Source organism: Lucilia sericata, unplaced genomic scaffold, assembly GCF_015586225.1.
Source record: "Lucilia sericata isolate MDLA Ls3-8-SP2 unplaced genomic scaffold, ASM1558622v1 Contig000010F_arrow, whole genome shotgun sequence".
NCBI classification, from domain to species: Eukaryota; Metazoa; Arthropoda; class Insecta; order Diptera; family Calliphoridae; genus Lucilia; species Lucilia sericata.
This window is the reverse complement of record NW_023994050.1, coordinates 1,041,429-1,060,770: the sequence shown is the minus strand read 5'-3', so window position 1 is coordinate 1,060,770 and position 19,342 is coordinate 1,041,429. Positions and strand designations below refer to the sequence as shown.

The 19,342-nt window shown below is 30.7% G+C and overlaps 1 protein-coding gene across 1 annotated transcript; it reads right to left on the bottom strand.

Moving 5' to 3' along the window:
• Positions 1-493: 493 nt before the first annotated feature.
• Positions 494-9,247, bottom strand: LOC119603831 (cysteine sulfinic acid decarboxylase). The gene is made up of 3 exons (XM_037956035.1): positions 8,131-9,247; positions 1,550-1,917; positions 494-1,488 (listed from the first exon to the last, which is right to left on the bottom strand). Exons 1-3 carry the CDS (start codon positions 9,004-9,006, stop codon positions 891-893), a joined length of 1,842 nt encoding a protein of 613 aa, XP_037811963.1. The 5' UTR covers positions 9,007-9,247; the 3' UTR covers positions 494-890.
• Between the last annotated feature and the right edge of the window lie 10,095 nt (positions 9,248-19,342).

The window sequence follows — 19,342 nt, the reverse complement described above, 5'->3', positions numbered from 1 at the left end:
CAAAGTTGTAAACAATTAACAACATCCCTCCAATGACACGCTAATGTAAAATTTAAAAGTTTTTCACCCGAATTTGAAGCACTTTGGGTTAATAGTTGTGATGAAAATTCTACATACTTTTCCACATTTTCTTTTGCACGAATTCATAGAGAATTTTCTCAATGCCACTTTTGTGGTATACCAGTCTTGCAGTAAATGAGCGAAATGTAAGAGATTAGAATTTTTCTTGAGTTTAAGCTAATAATATGAACGAATGAATACAAATGTTTTAGTTTTAATAAAAAATCATTCGCAAAAAATTTCACATTTTTTAAAAAGTCAATATTATTGAACGTATATATAAATATTTGGCACTTAGTTCATAAACATAAATATTTTGAGTTATTACTCTTTATATGCAAATGAACGAGGCATGTATTTTGTATGTTTCTAATGGTTTTCCTTAAATGTTTCAAAATCTATAATTGCTCCATAAAATAATATTCTTTTAAAATCTGATGTTTAACGTAATTTATTTCATAATTTCTCTGCAGGATTTACTTATATCATAATGATTTTAATTATACAGATAATTTATAATGTTTGTAATTTTCCGTAATTTGATGCATACTGTTTTGTGTGTAAAAATAAAAATATACATAAATATTTACTACTTTGATACATACGTATGTACATGGTTACCTAAAATGCAAATAACGTAACATTTTAAATATAAAAAAACTGAAGAGTATCACTTGTTTTTAATTAATATCAAGATAAAACTGAACTTATAATTTCATGTATTTTGTAGTAAAATTTAAAATCATATTTTTTTGATAAATTGTTTTGCATTTTAGATGACACTAGATACAAATATTTATGTAAGTATATAGAAAAACTTGCCACATAAGTTATAAATTACTTCCTAGAGTTTCGATTTCATCCAAAAAGTATATCATATCAGATTCGGTTAGACATGAATTCTGCAAAACTATTCGGAAAAAATTTGGCAAATTGTGCAAAGGTTGATATGTTACCATCATAGAACCCTTCTTTATCATGGCTTCTTTTATTTTTGGAGCTACTTTGTGCAATTCGCTATAGAATTTGTCATTTCTCTCCATACCCCTTAAAGTGGAAGGCACATACCAAAAACTAATATTTGTGCATTCGGGATTCTCTAAAACAAGCTCAAAACCAGATCTCTCACGTATCTGATTAGTTAAGAACTCAGACATTTTGAATAACTGGTTCACATGCTCTTCGAGACCCTTTGTACCCTTTGCTTTCCACATAAACCAAAACTTAAAAACATCAGCTCGTCGACCACATTGTATATGTTTGTCACCGGTATCGTAGGATGTATCATAAAATTTATCCTTTTGAAAAAGATATGTTGCATTTGTTGAGTGACATTGAGAAAGAATATCTTTATGCCGTGTTAAAAATGTTGAACACTGTTGGGACGCTGTTAACATTTTATGAGGATTCCATGTAACCGAATCGGCTCTGAAAAATCCAAGTAGACGTTAATAAAACTCATATTCATATGTAGACAAAAATTTATTACCTTTCGATCCCATTTAATAAATGGCGATATTTTGGACTCATTAATGCTCCACCACCCCAAGCAGCATCTACGTGCATCCACATTCCATATTGTTTACACAAATCAGCAATACTATTTAAATCATCAAATGCTCCAAGAACCGTGGTACCAGATGTAGCCGATATCATCATTGGCTCGCAATTCTCACTGATACATTTCTTTATTTGCTTCTCTAAATCCTCAATATCAACCTTGCCAAATTTGTTTGTTTTTATTTTACACACATTTTCACTGCCCATACCCATAAACATTGCTAATTTTTCAACGGAGTAATGTGAATCTTCTGATGTGAATATGATCTGCCGTTTTGCTCCAAATAATCCGTTTTTCTAAAATTAAATATTAAAAAATCATGAATTTTGATTAAACGTTAAAAAATATTTAAAATTCAATATTTTATATAAGAATTCTTTTATACAAATGCATATTTGTAGTCATTTACTTAAAATCGCTTTCGAAAATTTTTTATCAAAGGATTTGCGTACTTTGCTGCAGCACCTGAACTGTTGAATGAAATTTCAAGTTTTAGCTGTCAAGTTTTTTGTATAATTTAAACATTTTCGTTATTTGATTAGTTTCCACTTTTAAGCATTTAACTTTGACAGCCAAATTTGGTATTATGAATTAAGAACATAAGAGTTAGAATTTTACTTAATTAATTAATTTGTTGGCTTCTTTAAGCGGAAAATTAAGGTGGATTAAGCTTCGGCAAAAGGCCAAAGTGTGAAGAGTTGGTGCGAAAATATAATAATTAGCGTTTAATCTTCACTTTAAAAACACTAATGTGTGAACGTAGTATTAATTGCATGTATAGTGCATATGTAACAACATTTCCTATTCAGCAGGGTAGGTAAAAATATCGCTCGCGATCGCTATTTTATTTATATCGCTCGTTTTAAAATTCAAAATCGCGAGTTTTATTTTTCAACACGCGAGCACAATTTTAATTAGAGTTTTATGTGTTTTGTATTCGCTTCGTAAGCGATATTTACATGTTTTTGTTTTTTCAACTCGCTTATGAGCGAGTGGAAAACGAGTTGAATTCGAGTTAAATTCGAGCCGAAAATCAGCAAAGTGTCTGTACCCTGCTATTCAGCTATATGTATGTATCTATTATCTTATATTTTAAATTCATATCGTCATATGAAATCCAAAAAGCCCTAAGTTGTATTGAACAAATATTTAATCCAAAAATTTTCAACATTTTCTCAAGTTAGGCTTATTTTTTAGTGACAAATAAATATTTGAAGAAAAATTTGCGGTTTTTGAGAATTTGTTTTTTCTGAAACCCAAAAGGGCGTAAGTTACATTAAAAAGTAGTAAGTTTCAACATTTTTAACTAAATTAAAATCGGGTTTTCTTAGTCAAATAGGCCGAAACAATGAAAGCATAAGGCTTCTTTGTTTTCATAAAGATTTTCGGAAATTGGAATTTTTCTTTGAAAAAATTCTAAAGCTGTTAAAAAAATCTATAAGTCGCAAGGTTTCGCTAAAAGTGCCATTTTTGTTGTATTTGATGGAAACTTATAACATTTTACAATTTCGAAGTTATTACATAATCTTTTAGAATTTCGAAGATAGCGACGTTGATTTTGATTGTAGGAGTGTAAAATTTAGCAGGAATATGTATTTTAATACGTTGCATCATAATCAATCAATCAAAAAATAATTGATTTTTTTGTAACTTAGGGCCATTTGGATTTCATATGACGATATATTCCTAAAAAATTATACATTTTTAATAAAAATTTAATTTTTCATTGTTAGCAGACGTCATATAGTAGGTATATAGGCGAAACAGAACTTGTTATTCTCTTCTCACAGACGTTTCTGAGAGAATTAAACACACTTGAGAGTACTAAACGCACTCACAAAACTTCAAATTTTCTTCGCGAAATTGCGAGGATATTAGAACTTAATAGTTTTTCTTATCACTTAAACTTAATATTTATTATTTTTTGCCACACTTTTAATGTATTTAAAACCCGAAAATAATTTATATTTTTATTTACACTAAATGTCAAAGAATAAAAAATATTTTTTATTCTTTGCAAAACAAACTTCTAGTGCCCAATATAGAAGTCTTACAAATAATGAAAAAATGCCCCATTATTTTCAAATGCACATGCATTAAAAGATGGTGTACCCGAAACAAATTCTGAAAGCTCCATTGAGAATCTAATTCAAACCATGAACAGTTTCATGGTAAACATGCAAAATATGTTTCAACAATTGATGCAGAATCAAAGCATGCTCATGCAGATTCTGCTAAATAAAAAATGAATTCTCTAAGGATTTGTTTTTGGAATGCTAACGGCCTTAGCCAACATAAGCATGAAGTACAACAATTCCCCCTGCTTCAAGATATTGATATACTACTAGTCTCTGAAACGCACTTTATCATAAAGAATTGTTTCAGAATTAACGGATACTAGACTTATGATCACTTTGATTATTATTAACCAAAATTGGTTATTTTTATTTTGCATGTGTACATGTGAATTATTTTTTCGTTTTGGTTATTTTTTGCAAACAATTGAACTAAATGCAGTTTGCTTATATTCTAAAAATAAAATTAAAAGTTCTTTTATCTCTAGTTTTAAATCGACTATGTAAATATACATATCGTCCCTGTTCTGAATTTTGGTAATATGTGGAATTTTTTTTTTACTATTCGAAGTTTTTTATTACTGCAATTTTAACATCTACTTGTTATACTTATGTACACAAAGGTATTTTTCGATATCTTACTTGGTTTAGGATTTAGCAAAAGTACCTATGCGTTTTCTACATATTAAATGAGTTGATTTAAATCATAACAACACCGTAATATTATTTTATTTACACTAGCCAATCTAACACCGTGAATAATGGATCCTCACTCTCCTTTTGGTGCATCCATGAATTTAAAATCACTTTTTGGGTCGATTCAGACTCGTCCGTCCTTCCGTTAATATTTCTATTGAAACTTTTATATGTAAAGAACTCGCGGTACTTATATGAAAAAAAAAACGAAGTAAGCTGTATTTCGCATTTCGATTTTTATGGAATTTGGTGGGAATAGTCTACGTACTTAGTAGATTATGTCCTCCAAATTAAATTTGAAATTTAAAGTATAATTACAACTTCTATACCTATTTGAAATTTTGATAAACAGATACTGTGCTAATTTGCCGAAATTCTAAGATAAATGATTTAATAAGAATTAATAAAGTATTTTCTGCTAATTGAAGCAAGAATAGTATCACAATATCTTTAAAGTATTAATCAACTGATATTTATACCCTTCACCTTCGTGAGAAGGGTATATATAAGTTTGTCATTCGGTTTGTAATTTCTATAATATAATTTTCCGACCCTATAAAGTATATATATTTTCTAGATACTTATAGGAAGCGGAGTCGAATTTAGCATGTAGGACCTTGACTAGGTAAGAACCTTGAAAAAAGGGACTTTTTGGCACTTTTTCATTCTACAAAAGGTACTTTTTGAATTTTCTATAATATTGAACCTAGAAACATGAAATTAAGTTTGTAGAGCCCGGATTAGGCCAAACATATAAAAGGAGACTTTTTGGTACTTTTTCGTTCTACAGAAGGTACTTTTTGAATTTTCTATAATATTGAACCTAGAAACATGAAATTTAGCATGTTGGGCCTTGACTAGGTAAGAACTTACAAAAAGGGACTTTTTTGTTCTACAAAAGGTACTTTTTGAATTTTCTATAATATTGAAACTAGAAATATGAAATTAAGTATGTAGAGCCCGGATTAGGCCAGAACACATAAAAAGGGACTTTTTGGTACTTTTTCGTTTTACAAAAGGTACTTTTTTTTATAATATTGAACATAGAAAGATAAAATTTAGCATGTAGGGCCTTGACTAGGTAAGAACCTATAAAAAGGGACTTTTTGGTACTTTTTCGTTCTACAAAAGGTACATTTTGAATTTTCTATAATATTGAACCTAGAAATATGAAATTAAGCATATTAAATACATTTGTTAACGAATAGGCGAAGAGACATATATTTATTGTTGAAAACACGTTAGAGTCGAAAAGAAACAAGATAGAAAACTGAAATATTTTGCCAAAATATTTTTAGTTGACCCAGTTTGCTTGGTATTGAAAATGTGAAATATCTGTCAACGATTTCACCTAGCCACCATATTATGCCCTATTCAGAAAATTACTGTATTGCTTAAAAAAGCATGTATATCGATGAAATTCAATATAAAAAAGTTTTATTGGAAATGTATTTGTCAAAGTTTATGAGGATCGATATATAATTCACTCTATCCCTCATAAAAAGTCTCCTCAGAAAATTACTTTAAAGCTCATAATGTACTGCAATATAGCAACAAAATTCAACATAATCAATTTTTAAAGGAACTAAAATATCTGTCAGATTTTATGAGAATTTGTCCTTAATTGACCATACGTCTCATATAAGATCCCCTACAGAAAATTACTTTAACGCTCATAACTGTCTTCATAATACCAGTTTAGCGACGAAATTTAACATAGTTACAAGTTCCACTTCAGAAAACGAATTTGTTATTTTAATGTCCAAATATAAACATGAAACAAATAAAAATAATTTTGTTTACTTTTTTCCTAATTTGGTTATTTTTATTCGAATTTTGGTTAGAAAAAAATTTTGTTGTGGCAACACTGCTTATGATACAAAACATCCAAGTGGTAGAGCTTGTGGCGGAACAGCTATTTTAGTGAGAAAAAAATATTAGGCATTTTCCAATGCCAGAATACAAAATGGACCATATCCAGGCCACTTATATAGAGTTACAATATTTTCAATATATAGTCCTCCTAGGTATAATGTTAATCGAGAGCTGTTTCTCTAATACTTTAAAACTCTTGGTCCAAGATTTATAGCACCTGGTGATTATAATGCAAAACATACATTTTGTGGCTATAGCCTGATGAAATTGTTGATATCCCCACCAAAAAAAAAAAAAGAACTTCCAAAGAAGCTAAAAGGAAGTAAGTAGAATTTACTCTATGAAAGTACTGAAAAAAAATCTGCGGCTTGTCATAGGAGGGATGTTCTTTTTATTTGATTCCAAATTCACTACTTCTGAAGTCATTCTCAAGAAATAATTTTGATGTTCTTTTTTTGGAAGTTATTTGGAATTTAAATTGTAGTATTATAGAATGTAACTAATTTGACTTAAATAATATTAACATTAATAAGGGTACACATTTAATAAAAAAGCCCAAAAATAACATTTTTTAACTTATAAAAATGAAAGAACAAAAAATATATCTTCAGCATTGAAAAAAATAGAATTATTTTCACTTTTACAGAAGTCATTAAACATAACTTCCACAGAAGGTAAAAAAATTCACTTAGTGCTTCTTTCGAAGTGGTGATAAATGTTATTCTTTTGGAAGAAAGATAGGACTTTTATATGACATAACAGATTTTGTAAATAAAGTTGAATGCGCGGCTTTATAACTTTTCAAATATGGTAAAACATGATATCTCGAAAAACTTATGTGATGGATAATTTTGAGGCTAAACAATTTGTTGGCCTGCCTCTGTTAGTGTATAGTGTTTAAATTTATTAAATAATAGTGATGAGACGTTAACACGTTCAATATATATTGATCAATATGGATCTAGACCCATTTTAATAGATTGATGAATGCCTCGGGTATGCTACACGTTCAATATTTTTTACGTCAGTATTTGCAATATTTTATGGTATGGATGATTAAACGAATGCGGCGAATTTTCCAAAATAACAAAAATGTAGAAAAACGTAATTTTCTTTTATATTTTTTAACAATTTTTAAAACAATATTTAATTTTTATTTGCTTTATTTTATTTATTTTTCCAAATTATAAAAATGTATCGTGATTAATAACACAAAACATGCGATTTTTGTTTTATTGATGAGTTGAAGTTATTTTGCATTTTTGGTGACGATATTATATTGGTTTTCAAACCCGTTAGTTAACCGATACTGTATTTTAGCATAACTCAAAAACGATTTGTCCAATTTGATAATATAAACAAATACGAATACGGTGTTTCGTGTTTGTACAAATGCTTGCTGTTTGTTTGTGCAAAATTCAAAAAATTTTGATTTTTACACAAACATATTGAATTATTGTCAAACCTTTGTGTATTCATTAATAAAAATTTTTTCACAAAATTTACATTTCTAAGAAAAATTTACATCTTTATCTTTGCAAGTTCACAAAAACATGAAAAAATCTGTGTCTGTACGAGCAATGTTTGTGTAGTGTGTGTGGGAATGAAAAAAGTATGTTTGTCAAGCCGCTTGTGTAGTCTATTTGGGCCTTTACGGTATGCATTTCATCGAGGGATTTTTTTAGATTTTTATGAATATATAATTTTAATACACAAGGTAAATAAAAAATCACTGGATTGGTTAAGTTAACCTATCTATTTTTTCGTTGTATCTTAGAACATTGGTTATACACCTAATGTTGATGTGCTTGAATTTACATGAACACATACCTACATATAGTACATATAAATTTATTTATTTACCTTTGAATTGGGAGATTTGTGAAAACGAGCACAACTTATTGCATAACCATTTGCAATTGAACCTCCAGGACAGAATATACCATCTCCGTACCCTTGATTGGGAAATCCAACTATACGTCTCATTTCAGATAAAACTTCTTCCTCCATAAGCGTAAATACAGGAGCCACTTCGTACGTATAGACACTAGGATTCAACGCATCGGTCAACCACTGACCAATCAGAGCATAAGGATCTAGTCCAGAATACAGCTGATTTATAAAGTATGGATGTCCCGTTTTCACCGAAAAATCAATTGTTTTCTGTAGTAAATCGAATAAGGTTTCCCTTGATTCGCCCGCATTTTTCAACTTGAAATCAAATAGTTCTCTGAGTTCTTCGGGTGAATGCCATTGCACAACTTTGTTGGAGCGATTAGTCCCGGCGAAGACGGCCGATTTTATTATTTCGCCAACACACTCGCGTATAAAATTTTCACAGTCGGCATTTGGATGACTGGCAATTAGGCAATTTATCGAGTTTGAGTTCATTTTATCCGATTTATCTTGTAACTTATTAAGCTGTTTTATGGATGTGGCTCTGTTCTCATCTGTTGACAACGCGCCACTATTTTTGCACTTTACATTTACAATGTCATTGTCACGAGCGTTTACATTAGTGGGTGAAGGTACTATAGGATGTGATAAATTAAATGCATTTACGGAGGTATTTCGTGCCAATTCATTAGATTCGACAGCATCGTGTACGACTTGTTGCTTATATATAGAATCATTGTATTGTTTAGTATGTTGCTGCTGCTCTTGTGGCTGATTGAGGTGATGATGATTGTGATGATGACGATGATGGTGACTACGAAGAATACTCTCGCTGGCGAGCATTTTAATTAAATTTAGCAATTGCAAATTTGTTTCAAGTAAGTGCAATAATAACAAATAAATTTGTTATGTTAATTTTATAAGTTGATTGATTAATTGATCAAATCAGTAGAAACACTAAGATTACATATGTATATGCCGCCGTGTTTTCTTCCGATTTTAAAAATTATGATGTTTGCTTATTGTTGATGTGTTATTTGTTATCGTTTAATGATCGCACTGCATCCATGAAAACAATAACTGTTGCTTTTATAAATAAATATCTGTTCTGCTGTTCGCCGTTAAACCGGTAGCGGTCGCTGTTCCGTGGAGGCACATTGCCATTCTCTTGTAATCGTCATCATCATAATAAATACGAAGCTGTTCATGACGTTTCGGGTAAATTTTTTATAAAAATAATACAAACTTAACAAAACAGTTTAGTATTATTTTTTATTTTAAATTTTATTATCGTTTAATTGTGGGAATGAATAACACCTGCAATTCCAACTAATTTTAAAATGTAAAGAACAAATTAACAGAAAAAAAATAATCTCTTCAATTCCATTGAACATGTACGAACGTAATTAGTGATTTTTCTGGTCGACAAATTATTTTATATTACCATTATTTTTATACATACTTATATACGTGAATGATTCTCTTCTACCTAACAGTAGATAATAATTATACAGTTTGTATTTTGCATTGCATTTAGTAGCTATAATTAAGATACATATTTAGTTAGACAATACAGTACTTAGTAGGTCGTAGTCATTGAGCTAACATTAAACAATTAAAATAATTAATAATTAAATTAATTACACACAATACAAGTTTACGTACATACATATGTATTTATTTATGCATAAGTATATCTGTACATTAGTGCTGCCCTGAAAAGTATATTTAAGGTCTTCAAAAATGTTTGTATCGTTTCAAATAAATCATAATAACTTTTAGAGAAAAATCTACATTTCCTAGTGAAAACAATTTATATTTTTTGAGACATCGATATTACTAAAAGCTTTGATCTTTAATTAGAATTAAAACCTCACTTCGCGAACATTTTAATTTAAAAACATAGAAAAACAAGTATGCAAGTATAGTCGGTTATGATCGATCATATGATACCTTACACAATATTATTTATAAACTAATTCATTATATTCATTATAAACTAATTTATATGAACTTGTATCACTATATTGATATTGAGGAAATGAGATTGGATTTCACAAAAGGCTGTGTATAGGAGTTAGGGTCAAATATAACCCGATTCTCATAAAAATTGGAAAATATATTTATATTCATATAATTTCATAGCAATACTAATATTCCTATGAGAATTATGTAGGCTAATGTCAATTTTAGAAGAAGACTTTGTGTGGGGGATATCTATAGTCAATTATGGGCTGATTATTATGAAAATCGGCAGTGTTATATAGAACTGGAATGAGTCAATTTGTAAAGATACATACTTAACATAATTATATGGGACTAAGTGAAATAATGGACCTATTCAACCCACTATATTGTTGTTAGGTAGACAATAAGGTGAACAATAAAATGTGGACTTCAAAATTTTCAAACACAATTATCTTTAAAATGAATACGTTCTTGGTATTTAATAAATTTTTGATAATTTGTATTAATTCGTTAAAAAAAAGGTTCGTTATTGGACGACCTATTTATGCACATGTTGCATTTAAAAGATATATATGTATATATACACTTAACTCCATGATTTGAAAGGTCACTTACATTCATATGTATATAAGTCGAATTCTCGAATTCTCTCTTAAAGGCGGGCAGACCGATAACTTTGTTTAGTTTACTCGTTTTACCTAGAGTTGCATTTTTCCCTATTTAGTTTTTCCGAATTCTTTTTACAACTATGAACATATTTTCACATAATTCCATATCCCTATTTTGCTTTTTTAACTAGTGAAACTAAATTTTCTTTCAGAATGTTAGCAAATATTAAAGTTTAGAAGGCAATTATGTACATTGAACTTTTTATGGGGGTCAGGTAAGGTCCGATCATTAAGAAAATTAATAAGCATTTAGGCTTATATAGAACTAAGTTGTGGCGATTTTTGTAGCTATATTACAACATTTAAAATAATTGTGAGGTTTAAACTGAGTATTCTGATTCAATTATACTCAAATATTTTCCCGGGATTGCCGAAAAAAATATTCTCATGAATTCCCGGAAAATTATTCCCGCTTAGTTTTACTAAGATTACTCTGATGGAGATCATCAAAACTCTTTTACTGGAGGAGAACCAGTTATAGTTGGTATGGAAGATTTTCTTCTAATGAACGTATGATAACCAAAAATCTGACAACTTTGTGCATATTTGAAAAATAAATAATTTTCATAAAAATATTTGGCCACGGTACCTCACAATAATAAAAAGGGTATAAAACTTAAAGTCTATATAATAACTAGTAATAAACAATATTTTTTCTCTATCTGAATTTTTAGAAATTTCTGCCAAAAAAGAAATAATGCCCAGAGTGCAAAGGATATACAATTTTATAAAGGCTTTTCTTGTCACACATTTTAAGGGCATATCTAATATTAATATACATGTAGGCATTTATCTTGTCACGTTTTATATTTCCATCAAAATATTGGAAATGTGTTAAAACCGTGTCACTGTTTCTTCATTTTCGAAAATAGGGGACGGACGATATAATAATAAAAAACAATTATAATAATTATTTTAAGTAGATCGCTGAACATGTTTTACTGTAGAATATTGAAACGGGTTCTGGCTAATATAGGGCTTTGAAATTCATAAAACAGCTTCCTTCACATTAAGTACATAAATGTATAACAAGGTTGGTAAACTACACCGTTAAAAATATAGATAATTTCCAACGAAGGTCTCTTTTCTGGGGTAGTAACGATTTTAAAAGGGATGTAGAACCAATAGTTACTAATTCTTATCAAGGTTGGGGAAGCTGGTTGTTTTATTAGTAATAATCCGTTTCTATCCTTTTTGTGACACTGTGTTCGTGGGTGGATGAAGTGCTAGTTAGTTCATAAAGGAACTGGTCATTATTTGCTCCCCTCAAAACGATTTTGTAAGCGGTAACTTTTTCGTTTTAAAGATTTTAAAGTGAACTAACTTTTGTAAAATTATTTGTCCTCCAAACTATTACTTTTTTTAAACTTTGAAGTGTGTGTGCGGAGTATTAAACACACAAACTGCCAGGTTATCCCCCAAAAATAGAAAAGTTACATCATTGAATCATCATAATCAGACTACAGGTCTATTTTGGCATCTCTCAGAAATTCAAAAAGTGACTTCAAAACATTAAAGTCACCCGATTTCAGAAGTGAAGAAACATCATAGTACTTGTGGAAAAAGTCATATTTGCGCCTCGGTACATTAGGATAAGTATTAGCAAAAAATTTCCCTTTCTCACGAGAAAGCTCCACATATTCGGAATTCCAATTCTCATATAGACAATCACGTATACAACGAATTGCCTCATCAGCAGTGAGATCAACTACCAAATCAGCACCAACAGAAGAAGCATCTTTAGCATCAGCCCTTTTATTGATTTCAATACCCACAAGACTGGGCGTCCAAAGCAAATGTCATTCTCTAATTTTAGAGTTTCCAATTTTGTTATCAATAGAAGCAACACAATAGTTGTTCGTGGTGGATACATTCAAGACTTGACATGATAAAAGGCTATCCGTGAAAATTACCAACTTTTCAACACCAGCAGAGATAGCAGAATCTATAGCCTTACTAATAGCACACAGTTCCGCAAACATACTAGAAGTTTTATGAGCAATTCTAAACAAATATTCAGCATCATTGGAGACATCAATAATAGCACAGCCAGCAGCATTTTCAGCCAGAGAGGCATCAGTAGCATATATATTGTACTCATTTAACTTATAATTATATATTTTCTCCATATAAGTCGACCTTATTTGTTACCTCGAAAGGTTGGATTTCTTGTCAGGTAAAATGTATGTCAGAATTCGCAGTTGACCATTTTTAACAAACGAACAGTTAACGTTTATACGACCAAAAATGTGAGCATATTGATTAAAAATATAACCATAACTTGATTTCACTGGAACATCGTTATTTAATTTACGATATGAGGAATAATTAATAAATTTCTGATTAATGATTTCCTTCGCAGTGAGAAGTTTCGCTCAAAATTTTACAAGATTTAAAGAGAGATTCAAATTAAGACATACCCTAGAAAATTCACGAATCTTGGTGTTCATCTTGTTAACAGCCACATCAAAGTCCTTATCAAAATTAAGTATGAGAAAGTCATCAGCATAATAAACTGCAGAAAAACCACCATCCAATTACATTCTAGTGAGTAAGTTGTTGTTCACATAATTGTACGCATTATTATAACTTTGAAGCCATTTTTCTTAATAGTAGCAATACAAAGTAAAATCTCATTTAGACATGTGGAGTGAGTAAGTTGTTGTTCACATAATTGTACGCATTATTATAACTTTGAAGCCATTTTTCTTAATAGTAGCAATACAAAGTAAAATCTCATTTAGACATGTGGAGGCCGATTTATTCTTCCTGTAGGCAAACGTCCTATCAGGAAGAAGATGGTTCTCATCACAGTACTTTACCATTCTGTCCTTTATCATAAGGTTGATAAGCTTCAGGAAAACAGAAATTAACGATATAGGACGAAAATTGCGATAATCACCGTACTCCTTGCCCCTTTTAGGTATGGGGACTATTTTGATAATGCGCCAAGAATTCTTCATATTTTGTTCCAAAAAGGCATCAGTAAGAGCAGTAAGTAAGGATCTATGTCACCTTGTCTTCACCAGCAGAAGAGGGTTTAGTTTTATTCCTAAGAATGGAATTAAACTCTTCATCCGAAAATGCAAATTCACCACTACTACCATCACAGACTACAGTAGACCAATCTATAGTATTAACACTACTACTATTTGGCACTTGATCTTTAAGATGTTGAAGATATAAAGGATTATTTTGATCATTCCAGGCCGTAGAGTCCAAAAATTTAGTATTACCACCTACGTTTCTTACAAATCGCCACGCAACCCTGATATTGGGTTGTTGATTTAAAAGTTCAATTCTCCGATTAAAATGTTCTCTTCTGGCTCACTTAACACCTTTTTTCCATTCCATTTTGGCACTTAGGGCTAGATTACAATTATCGGGTGTTAGATATTTATTACATTTTTTTAGAGCAGCAATCAAACATCTAAAGATCTTATCAAGATCAGCGTTCCACCACGATTTATTTGTTCTCTTTGAATTAATTTTATATGTTGCTCATTCAATATCATCTGCAAAGATTGATTCTATCATCTCAACATCTGGATCAAGCTGGACATTGTTTAGAGAAGAAATTGTCTTTTGCCAAAAATAGGAAACTTTTCACGCGAATAGAATCCACAACTATTGAAATTGGATAGTGATGACTGCCACCAAGAAAAATAGGGATCGTATTCCACTCCATACACATATTCACATTAGAAAAAGACAAGTCAAGAACTGTACCACAGGAGCTAAGGTCACGTCTGAATGTGGACAAACCAACATTTAAACAGCAAAAATCAGATGTATCAACAAGTTCAGCCAACTTCTTTCTCTGGACGAATCAACAGTATCACCCCATCGACATGCCCTGGCATTAAAATCACCACATATTAAAACATAGCCAAGAGTCTCAACAAAGCATAAAAGTTTTTGCATTTCACAAGCAAAATCAGGTACAGATATGGAAGGTTCAAAATATACTGAAATATACTATAAGTTGAAGGTACGGACAATAACAATATCATAATTCGTGGCATAATTCATATTTTTAAACCGGATGGATTTATGCAGTGCAATGGCCACACCGCCACATCCATCCGATCTGGTTTTCTTGACAAGTTTATAATTCAAAAGTTTAGGTGACTGACGTGAATCCAAATGTGAAAAAATTTCACTTAAAATAGCAATATCAAAATCTCTGTTGTACAAAAAATATTCTGTTCTTACAATTAGCTCTGAGAGACTGACAATTATATTGGAGTATTTTCATTATACGGATTATCCATGGTGGCGTTTGTTATTATGTCACAATCTATACCTCTATATATTCTATTCAAACGGTCTCCAAAGTGCGAAACAGCATTATGACCATGCATATTTTGTTCCTTGTTAAAATAATCCTTCATAAAGGTAATAAATTCCGTCATCGTTTTCTCCAAAAGGGACCCCTTGTTAATATTCGGTTTTTCAAAAACCTTTCCACCCATAGCACCGACCCAGGTATGGTCCTGGTGATTATACTTTTGCACAGGAGCAACTCTTGGAACTGGTCTTGGTCTCTTTAGATCACTACTATACATCCTCGGATTGAGAATACTATTGATTTCCATATCATTATTTTTACGAGTAGGTTTTCTTTGAGGCTGCATTGGGGGGAAATGGCCATCATAGTTTTCTATAACAGAAAATCTATTCCGGTTCAACAACTTCTTTTCGAGAGAGCTTTTTAATTGTCATGATCTTTCTAATATTAGTTTCCTCTTCCCATACACTACATCGGTTTCTCTGTCTAGCATTGTGCTCATCACTATTACACAGAATACACTTTAAAATACCACACTCCAGGCCTGCCGCAAGGCACCTTTTCCTTTTCAAATGCAATTTTTACCGAAGAGATAATATTTCTCTTAATCTCATCATCCGACAAAGTCAGAGGGATGTTTCTATGACACCAAAAGTTTCCAAAAATGTTCTAGGGATAAATGCCCTTATGTTCCTGGATTTTAAAATTGTGTTCCGAAGACAAAGGTTGGCATTAAATATATTATCAAAGCAAAGCTTATACAGTGTCATACCAATGGCCTTGAAAGACTTTATACCAATAATTTCAATATCTCTTTTTTCAAAATTATCTCCGAACGATACGTATCAATAAGAACAAATACCTCGCCAACATGATCATCAGGATAGAAAATCGGCTCATCAGAATTGGCAAAAGTGGTCACATTAGGTGTTAAAGTCATATTAGATGATAAGGACATATTAGTTCCAATGGGCATTGAACTCAAACAATTGGCAGGATTAGTCAGAGTATTATTAAAAGATCTCACAGCCATTTTCAAAAACTCTACATTGTTCGAACTTCGAAGAGGCCGAGCCAGCCGGTACATTGTCAAAATTGAGGTTAGGTTGAGTATTATCTTGTTCATTAGATATGTTTAATGCCCGTAACTTCAAGAAATAGATATCTGCTGTGTAAAATATCTAGTAGTTATCTTTACCTCTTTGGTAAGTTGACATGTATTTCAAATTAGTACCTATGGATTAAAATTACCAAATATTTTTACATCTACCACAATACTATTCATATGGTCAGCATCAGTCTTGTCAGGTACATTCGAGTCAAAAGGCAATTTATCTTAAGGCACAATATTGTCAGTCTTCTTAGAAAGTAAGTCTTTAGCTCGTTTGTTATTTTTCTTCCCAGATTTCCTCTTCTTTTTCTTAACCCCACTACCAGCAAGATCCTTCAAAGCATTATTCCTCGCATTAACTTCAGTAGCAGCAAAGCCCTCAAAGTCTCGCTGGGACGTAGTAAACGATTGTGACGCCATGGCGTCACTTTTCCTTTTCGAACTTCCAGTCACAAATTTGGTAATTTTCAGTTCCAATTGAAAAGTGGGTCAAAGATAAAAGTATCCAAATGAAAAAAATTCAAACAAAAAATTGTCCCTCAATGTAAAACCAATACAAAATGTCGTATGTAAGTCTTGCTCAAAAAATTTGCAGAGCGTATGCCAAAATACAACCTCACAGTTCAAACTTAAGATGTCGAGTGAAACTATTACTTTCAGAAAAAATAAGTATTTTAAACTTTAAAAAAGTCCTACGCTGTGCTGTAGTCCAAACCCTCCCCAGCACGTGTACACACCATTATATTTCCGCCCATATGCACCAGATAAATTTTTCAAATTGTTTGTATAGACTGATTACCGATTTTTTCCAATTTTCACAGTGTCACCGAATGCTTCTTTTTGTCCATAAATTTGAAATTAACAAAAAATTTATGATGACTTTTTATATTCATATGAATATTTAGGAGATGTGTGGACTAGCACGGACAAGATCCGTTATAAGAAAATATAAAAATACGTATACCTGGGACATTAAGAGTAACGATATGTCCGCAGACACTACCTGAACATTGAGTAAGTTTATTAATTTGATGGAGTCTATATCCAGCTGTCACACTAATGAAAACCTTTCCAATATTTTCTTGTGTACTTCAGGTCCATACATGATTATTAAATGGAAAAGTACCTCTATTGAATTAGACGAAGAAGCAAAACAACTTTTAGAAAATTAAAATCGAGTTTATTAAGAAGAATTACACATTTACTAAAATAGTTTGATTTATTCTTAAGTACACTGAGTTTGTATACATAGATGTAAATACAAATTAGTTTTTAATTAAAAATATTAGGTCTGTTCATTTACTTTCCCAGTAAATACTTGCAACGAGAGAGTAAAACTAAAATTTACAAAATTAGTCTCAAAATAAGTAAAAAGTAAATGAACACTTTACTAGTAAAAAACTTTCAGGAAAACAAATATGTGATTTTTAAACCGTCGATAAGTTTACAAAATTTCGTTTCAAATTAGAATTAAAACTTCCAAAATAGTTAAAAGTATCAAAATTTTTACATGGTTAGGTTAGGTTAGGTTGATAGGAGGATGTATACTACATCAAATCCGAAGAAATACACCTAGGCCACTATCGGGCCTGTTGTGCGCTCCAATTTTTTTTTTTTTTTTTCTTGAATTGGAGCGCAAATTTTTACATAATATCAAAGTAATTCACTTCGCAAACATTTTTATTTTAAAACAAATAAGGTAAACAAAAGACAGGTGTTCAATTTTATATAAAATAATTATTACTAGTACAAAATAGAACTTGTAAAAGTTTGCAACGAGAGAAAATGTTTACGCTCTTATTTTCTTCTCTACATGCACGTTTTTTGAGTTAATGAACGCTTTTCCAGTAACAATTGTTACTAATTTGTACTTACTAGTAACAACATTCTGTTATTGAACAGAGCTATTATTATCTATATATAGTATGTATACAAAAGGTATGTGTGACTAATTGACTGACTGATTAATCATTGCCCAGTCCAAACTGTAAATGCTAGAAATGTGAAATTTTTGTTATAGGTTCCTTTGGCATTATATAGATCCACTAAGAAGGGATTTTTGTAAACTCGAACGTTCAGGGGAAATGGGTAAAACAGGGTAAAATATTTATATCTCCTAAAGAAGCTGAGATATAAATAAAATTCCAAATATATCCTCTATTATACAAAAAACTTTTTCAAAAATCAGGATTTAATAGAGCTAAACCTGTCCCCGTAAAACCACTTCTTACCCTATTTATCTCTAAACAATAATTGTTATCCATTTAAACTGTCTTTCAGCGAGTTAGTGATCGCCTCCCCGCTCGTCAAATCCAATGAGCGGAGGAGAACGAGCAGTATTTCGTTTATTTTTCAGTTTTATATAAAAACGCATAGAAAAACACATAAGAAATACATAAATATTAAAAAATTCTAACACAAATGTAGGTAATACAGTTTTTTGAACTATAAACATTTACCAACACTGTTAAGTAGTGTCGATGTCAACTGATATTTAAAATAACGAGCTGATGAAAATTGCAACAAAATCAACAGTGACATTTGGCATACTTTGATAGATCAAATAACAATAGGAACAAGTGAGAGTGCTATATTCGGGTGAGCCGAATTTTAAATACCCTTCACCAGCTGCTTTTATATTAATTTTCTCGTTCTTTTTAATAGAAAAACCCCAATATTTATACAGCATAAGGAATTTAAAATGTATTGTTGTACACAAAATGTTTATATTAAAATAATTTTTTTAAAGATAATGCAACATGTTTAATATGGTTAAAGTGAATTTCGGGAAAGAATCTAGTATGGGAGCATGAACAATTATAGACCGATCGTAAAAAATTCTTACAGTAACATTTCTGTATATAAACGCTATATTTCAGTAAAATTTTGTATCTATATCATTATTTGCTAATGAGTAATATGCGTTCAAGAGATTTTCGGAAGAGGACTTTGTATGGGAGCTATGACCAATTATGGGCCGATCGCTTCACACTAACATTAATATATATGTATATATATATGGCAAAATTTTGGTTAAGAAAGGGAAATTACATCAGAATGTGCAAAAAATGCTTATTTTTTCGGAGTATTTTTAAATTTTGATTCATAACTTTTCCCGATGTGAACCGTTTTTTCTCATTT

Bases quoted from the DNA above. Each gene is read 5' to 3' on its own strand.
- LOC119603831 (XM_037956035.1), bottom strand. From the start codon at position 9,006: ATGCTCGCCAGCGAGAGTATTCTTCGTAGTCACCATCATCGTCATCAT. The intron at 1,918-8,130 runs GTAAATAAATAA...ATTTAATTTTAG, and splicing joins ACAAATCTCCCAATTCAAAG to AAAAACGGATTATTTGGAGC. The intron at 1,489-1,549 runs GTAATAAATTTT...TGGATTTTTCAG, and splicing joins TTATTAAATGGGATCGAAAG to AGCCGATTCGGTTACATGGA.